Source organism: Volvox carteri (genome assembly GCF_000143455.1).
Source record: "Volvox carteri f. nagariensis unplaced genomic scaffold VOLCAscaffold_55, whole genome shotgun sequence".
NCBI classification, from domain to species: Eukaryota; Viridiplantae; Chlorophyta; class Chlorophyceae; order Chlamydomonadales; family Volvocaceae; genus Volvox; species Volvox carteri.
The window spans coordinates 154,937-164,938 of record NW_003307598.1 but is presented as its reverse complement, the minus strand read 5'-3'; the positions used below and the strand labels follow the sequence as shown (position 1 = coordinate 164,938).

Here is a 10,002-nt window from a genome sequence, read left to right as displayed (position 1 = left end):
AATGGAAACAAGGGATGAAGTGGTGTACTTACATACCTGGAGTGGTGTACTTACATGTATACCAACCGATATGATCCGGAAGAGTGGAATGCCATAGGACAGATGGGATTGTCCGCAACTAGTTCCTCTTAGTGCCGTTAACGGCAATCCTTGTTTTGAGCAGCACGGTCCATACAGTATGCACATACAGCACATAGTACTCCTATTTACCTTCACGAGGCTGAGATGTGCTCGTGTTTTGCTGAATCCACCAAAACTTACCCCTCCCTCCTCCCACCTGAGCTGACTCCTGCCCTTGAACAGCAACACCGTTTTAATCACCCCTGCTATCTCTAAGCAGTGAAGGGGCAAACCTGCTTCTAACAACTCATCGCAATCCACAAATAATGCCGGGGCCTATGCGCCCTGAGCTGAACATACAAAAATCTGCTACGGTTCCTCCACTGAAGGTCTTAGGTGAGCCCAACCGTGCAAAATAGTTGGGCTAGCAGCACAAAACTGCTTCCATGACCCGCCACTTTAACACGAACACGGGAGACAAGTAACCTTACTGTGTGCAGATGACAATAGAGTCGGGAATCTAGTGAGCTCACCCCATTACACACACGCCCGAACTGCACAACATTCGGTCGGTCAGTCCGCCCGGGAGTGGGCCGGTTACTTGGTGGGGGTCCTGAAGACAGTTTTCCGGTAGTACTTGAGCTCCTCAATGCTTTCCCGGATATCCGACAGAGCCGTGTGAGCCAGCTTTTTCCGTGGCGCGTTCTTGTATGCCTAAACACAGTGGTAACCGGTTGTGTGCATGTACACGTGCGTGTTCGTTTTTCGTGATCAGGTTCTTGACATCGGCGACAAAGCCAGTAAGTTAAGCGGCCCCCCCCGCATGACCAGGAAGGCAGGAAGAGCAAGGAATCCTGACCTGCGTGCGCGGCCTTCTCGGGCTGCCACAGAGTTGTCAACCTCCTCGGGCACTGACAAGCCAAGAAAAGCCACCAGATTGCTAAAAGGGCTGTGGACGAGCGTAAATGGCCCTGGCGAAGCACATGAGCCCTCGATGTGCACCTCAGGAAAGCTGCCGGCTAATCAGCGCTACAAGAAACAGATATACGCATCCAGACATCCGCACCCCATACCGCGCAACCTGCCCCCCGACCAACCTCACCTTGGGGTACCACCGCCGCGCCAGCTCCTTAATACTGCTCACATCCACAATGCGGTAGTTGAGGTAGGCCACCACGCGGGGCATGTACTTGAGCAGGAACATCCGGTCAACCTACAGTGAACGCCGTACAGCAAAGCGAAAGATCGTAATCCCAACTACTGACGGCTGTAATGAGACCCACATTATTGGCCGTTGTGGCGCCACACCTGCCGAGACATACCTAAATGCCAATCCCTGGGCGGCGGCAACTGATTCAAGATGCGGAAACCGAATCGGGAAATCTGTAAGGGTCCGGAATATCACAAGACCGCCATGATGTCCGTGTCCTCGATCGGCGATGTGGCCATGGAAGCGTCCTCTTATTACCTGCGCCCTTGCCCTCTCCTCCCACACACACTCTCGTGCAATCGAGCCAGTGGGGGAAAAACAACACTCGCGTCAAAACGCAGTGCGAGTGGAATGGGCAATCAACCCATCACGTAACCCACATGTATTGAATTCCCCGCCAGTTGCGCCATATTCTCCGTCGTGTGTCCCGAGATGAACGCCAGCAGCTCATCCTCCGCTTGGGCCATAGTGACATGGGTCTCGCGCACTCGCTGCGTAAGGCCCGACTTGCCATGGTGTTCCTTGCACCACGCATTCATGTTGTCCAGCACGTCGTCGTCCGCGTGAATAGCGGTGGCAGGGCCCTGAGGGGGGATTGAGAAAGCAGGCAAGGAGGACGAAGGATGTGAGGGCGGTACGGAAAGAAACTGTAACGCCCTGGATAAGCCCTCACCCTTTTGCGCCGTGTTGAGCTGTTTTCAACCGTACCCAGGAGAGCGGAAAACAAAAACATGGCAGCACAGGAAGAAAATGACAGCAGCAGCCTTCCGTCAATCCATCCATCCATCCCAGAATAGGACTGGCGGCTTTGGACGCGGATAGAAAAGCTGTGGGGTCGTTGCATATGAAGTGACAGACGCAGACGTGGCAGTGCCTGTCATGATAAGTCCAAGGAATGCCGCATTCGCCATCTGTGGCGAGGCGAGGGCAACAGTGCATGTGGAGTCATCGACTTGTGGGATGAAAGATATTTCTTGGGGCGGATAAGGGGGTGTACCCAGATCACGCTGCACCTGCAACTGGGCCCGCGCGCGCTGCATAGCGCACACACCAGGACTTCATGCTTCAGGTCTCCGTCCGTAATGATGCACGCCACTTCGATGATGGTATCCCGCTCAATATCCAGCCCTGTGGCCATTAAGACGGGGGGCCCATCGCCCTAAGTAAGCAACAAGGAGAAAGAAAGGGAGGAGAAAACCCCGTGGGGAGCAGGGAAAGAGGCAGAGAGAGATAAAATGGGTGATACAAAAGTGGCTAAGCTGCTATCCGTACGAGCCGACGGACGGACGAACGTGGACCTATGATAGTGGTTTAGCGGGGACCCCAGCACCACCAACCGGGCGAAGCCCAGCCTCCATCCAATTACATAGGTGTTGTCCTCTTGCCGGGAGGCTACTTCAACCATTCATCAGGATACGCGCGTGCGAGGGCAGTAATGGGGCGTCAGGGATTGGTACAAACTCCCAGTGCCGTCAGCAAAGGCCCATACCGAGCCGGCTATATGTTGCTAGCACAGTAAATCCAGTTTTTCCAGTCAGCTTCCATATGACTCGCAATTGGCACTCTGACTTCGCACGTCATGGGTTTCACCCGTGAGCAGCTCCAGGACTTTTTCATCAATCGGTCCTATTGTCGGCAGTACCAATGCACAGCTCCAGCATGGCCGCGCGCTTCTTGACCGTTTCTTATACCCGACACACACACCTGTCATTTCGAGGTCCACCCAAACAAGCGGATTCCGCAGCTTTAGTTCCCCTTTCACGGCCAATTTCTCGCCCCTGAACATGTGCAATACGGTGGTGGCCGTTTGAGAGCCATTAGCTTTTCGGCGCCCTGCTCAATTCAACTGGTAGCTTACCCGTCTTGCGATGAAGTAGAACTATCAGCAGATTTGTCAGCTACCGTAACGCTAGATGTAGCAACTGTTTCATCATCCCCGACGGAATCCAGTGCGGCGAAGGAATTGCTTGCTGCCATGCTGACTGCTGCCGGGGCTACCCCGGCACGGAGGCTACTTGGCTTTGCTACTCTGATGTCTAGCTGAATAGGACGCAAGGCAGCTTGCAAAGAAGGATTTTGAACGCTGAAGACTTGTCTCATGCGCAATCCAATCGGTTATGGAAACGGAAAATGTAATTAAGGAAAGCAATATTGCAATAATATCATACATGTGGAGTTCATAATTTTCATGCGATGAGTGCTATGCATGTCAGGCGGGATTGCGTACGACAGGGTTACCACGGACACACCCTCAGGACTGCGTGCCCAGGGCATGCATTCTACCAGAAAATATGAAACACATGCATCAGCACCTCTCTCGTATGCATCTGTCTTTGATCAGTATTAGGCCGAACAAATGCCTACCAAACACATTTTTAACATCCAGCTTGTTCCAAACAAGCGCTTAGCATCTGCAGTGCCTGTGTGCCGATCCAAAACCACGCATCCAGGCTACGAGCCGCTGTAGAGATTTCTGCATAGATTTCTCTCCCACAATTCGTTGATTACCCTGTTGACCATTTTGTACGCTAGCTTAGTCGTTGTCGGTATTCTAATATGCTAGGCTCCACACAGTGCAGAATGGGATTACACCGTGCATGCACTGCAAAAGGTGATCTTCTCACGTTACAGTTCGGGCTTAAACGCCACACGCCCTGTTGTCCGGAAAGGACCACCACACAAAATGCCTCGATCTGCCGCCCGATCAAGAGGTCAAAACCCTGATCCACTCAGGCCTCAACACTTCCACATCAGCTGCTTACACAGCATCAACCTTCACGCCGAAAAAAGTACAAAATCGGCAGCGTCATCACGCAAGCCAGAAGTTAAACTCCAACAACTTCGCTCCTCCAGCGCACACTGCACCCGCTTTGCAACAGCAACAGTCCAAGCTGAAAGAATTCGAAGCGTTGACAGACTGCGTCTAGACGACCCGATAGACTCGCTGCCGTCAAGCCCATCGACGAGTCTTGCGCAGGATGGACGAGCAGTGGCGAGCGCGTGAAGCGCAAACGGCGATTGCCGCTGCTGCTGTTGCGCTTACTGCTGGCCGGGCCACAGGCAGGTCAGGGGGATCTCCAGACCCTGAACATTGACGCTGTGCGGGACAGTGCAGGTGCCGATGTTCTGCAAGCACAATCACGAAAAACGGCGTTAGGTTCAGCCGGCTTAATGCGGGCAATTCAACATGCTGAACGCCTTACCTTCAGGATGTTGTTGCCGAAGGGGTTGCTCAGGTGAGCAGACAGGGCAGCGAGCGGGCCCTGCATAAAAGTTTCGGATTGCTGTCAGCATGCAACACAACAAATGAAACGGACCCAGGCGTTTCCCACTCATGTGGCGCCATCTCACCTTGCCGGTCGCCTGGGCCTGGAGGACGAAGCCCATGTACGCAACCTGATGGGGGAAAAAAGATATCACATAAAACATATCGGGACCTTAGAGTTCGGCATCATCCTGTCAAACATCATAGGCATAATAGAGATCACGGTTCCAACCCACCATAGCAAGGCGGCCGTTCTTGATCTCCTTGGTCTGCAGCTCCTTCAGGTTGCCCTTGCTGAAGCCTGTACGGAAAACGATTATGGAATAGACATGATTGCAAACATCACAATATTGTCCAATATGTGCAAAGCCAGTTGACTCAAATCCCTTACCGAGAGGGTCGAAGATGCCACCTGGGTAGCCCATCTCCGGGTTGGGGACCTTGTTGCCCTGTAAAAAGACAACCATTATCGGGGTGGAAGTCAGTCGCATGCATAGCCAAATGGGATGCATGATGTCAGTAGGGAAAGGAAAACCCTTAGATACCTCAAAAGCGCAACATGAAGATGTCAAGTCATGTATGCACCCTAGAGGTAACCGGATAGCTTTCATCCATCCCAACCAGCCAATACACACCTTGAAGATCGGGTCTGAGGTTGAAGAAGTGCCGAAGACCGAAGCGAATCAGCATACAGACCAGTGCGGGGCATACGAAAGGGAGCAGGAGTTAGGAGTAAGGGTCTGAACTGCAAACGAGCACACGGCATTAAACTGTAACAACTTCTGTTTTAAAAGCTTGTCACTTCGCGATGTCACATTCGAATCATCACCGGCATATAAGACCCCGGGACACAGACGGAAGCTTTCGCAAGCTCACGCACCCTCGTTCACCGAGCCGAAGTTCTTGTAGTCCTGCCAGCGGCGAACCTCAACCCAGTGCATCAGGATGAACTCCCACGCCAGGAGGCCACCCATGTTAACATTGGTGAATGGCTCCGGCAGGTTCTGCGGCAGACCAGCCTCATAGAAGTAGACATCGGGCTTCACGACCTCCTGGACCAGGACACCAGCAACGCCAAGCATAGCCCAGCGAGCGTGCACCAGCTCCGACTGACGGTACCTGGATATTCAAAGTGAGTCGGTCCCAGTCACATCTCTCTGCAAAACCTAAGCAATCAAAGAGGCTCCCATAGATTGCTTCATACGATACTAGCAGTCGCATAAGCAAATTGAAAATAATCTGTAATGTTGCATGCATATATGACCACCGATGATGAGACTGCCTTGCATTCTTAAGCCTTAAAGGATCATAATCCAGCGCACTCTGTCATTTTCACATGAAATAAGTTGTTTGTATTCATGTTTACTGTAGTAGCCACGCACCAGCGGAGAGCAACGGGGTCAGCGCCCAGGCCGAGCGGGTCCCAGCCGTAGTCACCAGCCAGCTCGCCCTTCAGGTAGTCCGGAGCAACGACTCCCGGAGCCCAGAGCTTGCGGTCAGCCGCAGCGCGCACCACAACGGCGCGACGACCAGCACGGCTGGCGACTGCCGGGCGGGTCAGAGCCGACTTCTGCATCAGGGCGGCCATCTTTGCTGGCAATCTGCGCTAGGTGAATTATGTCAAGCACAGGGCGACGGCAGACATTTCCCATTCGGCGTGCATTGTTATTTTGCCTTGATCAAGGCGCCGTACCATCTCTCGATCCGCGGTACGGCCAAACTTGCCAAACTCCTACCGAGTATCTTGCACAACATCTTCTTGGTCTATTTGTGTTCTTTGGTTGAAGACATTTTTGATTTTCCATGGTTCCGTTAGGCCAGCTTCAAATGTGTTGTTGCAAAATGGGCTTTCGTTGTTTGCAGCCACAGCATTCGATGTTGCTTACAATGCGTAAATTCCATTTATGAACAGGTTGTGAACAGGTTACGAACAGTTTTATTGTCACCATGTCTTGCCATACGCTTGGTACCCTTGGCACTCATTCAGAAATACTGCTATTATGGTTTGGTATTTGCTCTGGGCAACTGTCGTCCTTGCAACACTACTTGCTGATTCCTTCATGGCTGTGGTTGCCTGCTGTGATGTTACTATGCTCGTGGGAACTGTCTAGATGAGCCGACGCACAATAGTACCGCTTTCGCTTTAGCAGGATTGCTTACACTTATCTATCTTAGGAAATTCCATGAACCAAGGGTACCATAAGCATACAACCGCTACCTTCGACACAAACTTACAGCAGGCCCTCGGATGAAACATGTTCCGCAACCACCGGCTCTTTTTAACCTACGGAGCTATACTGACCCGATTTGATTAAATTCAATGTAAGCAAGTGCGCACAGTGTCCACCGTCTATGGTGAATGGACACTCCAGAGTTCCACGGCATAGGCAAGCCACGTACCCTCTTCTCTCTCTAACCCCAGCAATAGCATCCGGCCGCCCATAATAACTCCCGAAAGCATCCTGCAAACTGTCTTGAACCCGTGGTCATACATCACAGAACAAGTCCCTGCCCACCATCCCCTCACAGTCAACTCTCCACACAAACCCTCCGTTACTCCTCCCCATGCATCGGTCCGCCCCATGCATCGGAGGCCCCTTATCGCTTTCCACGTCGGCCCTTGCCCTGCACCATCGTGAACCCGTCCTCGTCAACCACCGGCCCCCGCGGCACCGGCGGCTCCAGGGGCATCGCCCGCGGCGCCTGTTGCCCTCCCGCCCCCTCCGCCTCCATCTCATCATCCTCGTCCTCATCCTCATCCTCCTCGTCGCTGGTCTCCATACCCGCGTCCCCTTCAGCCACCACAGTCCCGTCCAGATCCACCTGCGGCGCCCGACAGCAAGCCAACCAGTCAGTCAATTAATCCAACAATTGGTTAGTAAAAGCTTGTCAACAGTCAAAAGTTTGTTGCAGCGGTCGTAACAAAACGAAAGACCATGGACCTTAAGGGAGGTGAACAGTGGGGATAAAATTCGGTACATGCCTTATTGTAGGTGCTATACCTTCTCTTCCTACTATAATCAAAACCACACACAAAAACACGCGCACGAGCGAATCGACAGACACGTGCGAGACTTCTGGGTCGCACACTGCAATCATACAAACAGACATACAAAAAAGTACATGCAGGTTATAGGGAGAGGCACAACACAGCCGACGCTCGCCCTCCCTCCTCATTTCTCCCTGGCGCCTGGCCTTCCAACCCACCATCCCTCCCATCCACAGTTCCTACCAATATCTGGCCCACATCGCGCCAATCCCATACCTAGGGCAGAGCCGAATAGCCCCGCAGCCAACAGCGGGACCCGCATGTCGCAACCACCAACCGCATTTCTCCCCATTCCCCCTCTCTTCTAGCTACTAACTAGTAAGGCCCATCATCCGTTCAGGTCGGCAAACGGTTTTCCCTTCCCCTTATCTTCGAATCACTGCTGGCCCTGCCCCGTAGCCTGGTGTAAATCGTCCAAATGATCAGCTCCTGCCACTTCGCGTGCACAGGGAGAGTCATGCCTTTTTCCGTTAAGAAACGCCTAATGCTCACTAAGAGAGTTTCGCAATCTCCTCATCCCTTCCCCCCACACACAAACGCACACAGCAGCATAGAAATCCTCCCCCGACCACAGCACCACCGCGCCGTTCTCTTCCCCGTCCCATAATTCATGATCATCATCAAACCCACCACTTGTCGCTTGCTCCGCTGAGTTCCCGCCGCCCCCATACTCCGCAGCTGTTCCAAGTATGTGGTACTTCCCGCGACCAGCTCGTTGTGCAACTTCACAAGTGCATCGGCAACCTGGAAGTTGGGGTGACGGCGACGGTGGGTGCATGGAAAAGTGCATGTGAGCGGAATGGATGGGTGGATTATGCAGAAATGAGCGGGATGGCACGGCCAGGGCCAGAGCCGTATGTACGGCTGCTGTACCTGATGCGGGCTGCCGTCCTCCGCTTCCAAGTTGAAGTCCTGCAGGATGGCGTCATCAAGGTTTTCCTCCAACTCGTCCACGTAGTGCTCTAGCCGGGGGGAGCAGAGGGGGGAAAAGAAAGAGTTGGGAGCAGACAGATTGGAGGAAGAGGGAGGGCAGTACAGGCAGCGCATAAAGAAACAGGAGTTCCAACAATTGCAGCGGCCAAGCAGCAACGGTGGGATGGCGCGGAGGGCTCTCAAAGAGGGCGCTTGAGGCAGCACAAACTGACTCTTCTTGTTCCCCGCCAGGGGACTTGGGCGGGTGTTTTGGGGTCCCCGGAGTCCACGCATTCCGTGTGGCTGGCAGTGCGGGACCCTAAGCGAGGGGGAGATGGCACTAGATTCTGAGCCGCCCGGTTTCTCAGACAGCCACTGCCGCCCGCCGCTGCGCCGCCGCAGGTAACGGTGCCCGCCCACCTCTCTTGTTGTAGAACCAGTCCAGGCAGTCATGCAGTAGCAAGTCGGCTTTTTCTGCGCTGTTGCTCCCGCCCCACTGGTTCTCCACTGCCAAAGCGAGCGCCGTCCATTTCGAGAAGATTAGCCGAGCGCCTTCCTCAAAAAGGGGCCTGCTCTGCAATTGAAGTACGTTCTGTGCTACTACTGTTCCATTCCTAAGTTGCATCTTATACCAGTGGGCTTGCACGCAGGTGACCGTGCCAAGCAGCAAAAATGAGCGTCAAGAGCGATTGTCGTTGTAAGATAATTAAATCACCAAAAACGTTTTCCTTGATTTACGGATGCTTACATGAAGTATAATTTGCACTTCCTCGCGGAGGAAGGCCACCTGCTGGAGTACGACTGACCGTTAGCGACGGCCATTCGTTATCTCGTTGCTGCCAACCAGAGAGGAGCTGCCAACCTTCTCAAGCTTGTTATTAAGTCCATTGAAATCTGTGCTCTATTTCATTCACGCAAAACAACAACGCAAACATAATTGCAGGTCGATGAAAAATGGAGCTGTATGGCTCAGACAAAAATTCGAGGAAATACTCATAACCTCAAATACTTGTATCCGATAATGATCACGAACAGTAACCTGCTTGGCTGTAACGGGACGGAGGCCGTGTTGGATACCATGTGACCTCGGAGGTCGATGCTTTTGGCCTGAGGAAAACGGAAAACAGCCAGATGCCATTAAAAGAGATCTTTGCGTTGAAATGCAAAACGTGCGCTGGGTCGCCCTTGGTTAGCTTTACTGATGTCCAAAACCAGCAAAGTTTTGGAGGGAAGGGCTTACAGGACCTAACGCCAGTATCCATCCTTGGCGAGGCCTTTCTGTGGCCGCCTCGAATACTGTGTGTCTTCCCTTGCTCGTAACCCTATCAATCCAGCGTCGCTCCCAGTGGGTGCGCTGTGAACAGGAACAGGCGAGAGGAGCACTTTTAACTCTGAAACGGATTGTAGCCGACCCTGATTGTAAAAGCGGGCGTGCCACGCGCATCTGCTTGTGCATTTCCTGTAACCCAGAGGATGGCAGTACTCGTAGGAGAACTGCAAAGGTCT

At 53.0% G+C, this 10,002-nt stretch overlaps 3 protein-coding genes across 3 annotated transcripts; all 3 read right to left on the bottom strand.

Moving 5' to 3' along the window:
- Window positions 1–657: 657 nt before the first annotated feature.
- Window positions 658–3,056, bottom strand: VOLCADRAFT_66302 (uncharacterized protein; the record flags this gene model as incomplete). The annotated part of the gene is made up of 5 exons (XM_002955772.1): window positions 658–774; window positions 1,163–1,273; window positions 1,651–1,854; window positions 2,322–2,398; window positions 2,975–3,056. 5 exons carry the CDS (start codon window positions 3,054–3,056, stop codon window positions 658–660), a joined length of 591 nt encoding a protein of 196 aa, XP_002955818.1.
- A 789-nt stretch (window positions 3,057–3,845) lies between these two features.
- Window positions 3,846–6,170, bottom strand: lhcaE (uncharacterized protein). The gene is made up of 8 exons (XM_002955771.1): window positions 5,918–6,170; window positions 5,416–5,654; window positions 5,171–5,184; window positions 4,927–4,984; window positions 4,772–4,836; window positions 4,622–4,666; window positions 4,474–4,533; window positions 3,846–4,396 (listed from the first exon to the last, which is right to left on the bottom strand). The coding sequence occupies exons 1-8, from the start codon at window positions 6,121–6,123 to the stop codon at window positions 4,310–4,312; spliced, it is 774 nt and encodes a 257-aa protein (XP_002955817.1). The 5' UTR covers window positions 6,124–6,170; the 3' UTR covers window positions 3,846–4,309.
- A 963-nt stretch (window positions 6,171–7,133) lies between these two features.
- On the bottom strand, window positions 7,134–9,121 carry VOLCADRAFT_96752 (uncharacterized protein; the record flags this gene model as incomplete). The annotated part of the gene is made up of 4 exons (XM_002955770.1): window positions 7,134–7,358; window positions 8,215–8,328; window positions 8,458–8,546; window positions 8,917–9,121. The coding sequence occupies 4 exons, from the start codon at window positions 9,119–9,121 to the stop codon at window positions 7,134–7,136; spliced, it is 633 nt and encodes a 210-aa protein (XP_002955816.1).
- Between the last annotated feature and the right edge of the window lie 881 nt (window positions 9,122–10,002).

What these genes read in the sequence shown, in the direction of transcription:
- lhcaE (XM_002955771.1), bottom strand. Translation starts at nt 6,123, where the DNA reads ATGGCCGCCCTGATGCAGAAGTCGGCTCTGACCCGCCCGGCAGTCGCC. An exon ending in AGAACGGCCGCCTTGCTATG is followed by an intron (nt 4,667 to 4,771) that starts GTGGGTTGGAAC and finishes TTCCCCCATCAG; the next exon opens with GTTGCGTACATGGGCTTCGT. An exon ending in AGGCCCAGGCGACCGGCAAG is followed by an intron (nt 4,534 to 4,621) that starts GTGAGATGGCGC and finishes ACTTTTATGCAG; the next exon opens with GGCCCGCTCGCTGCCCTGTC.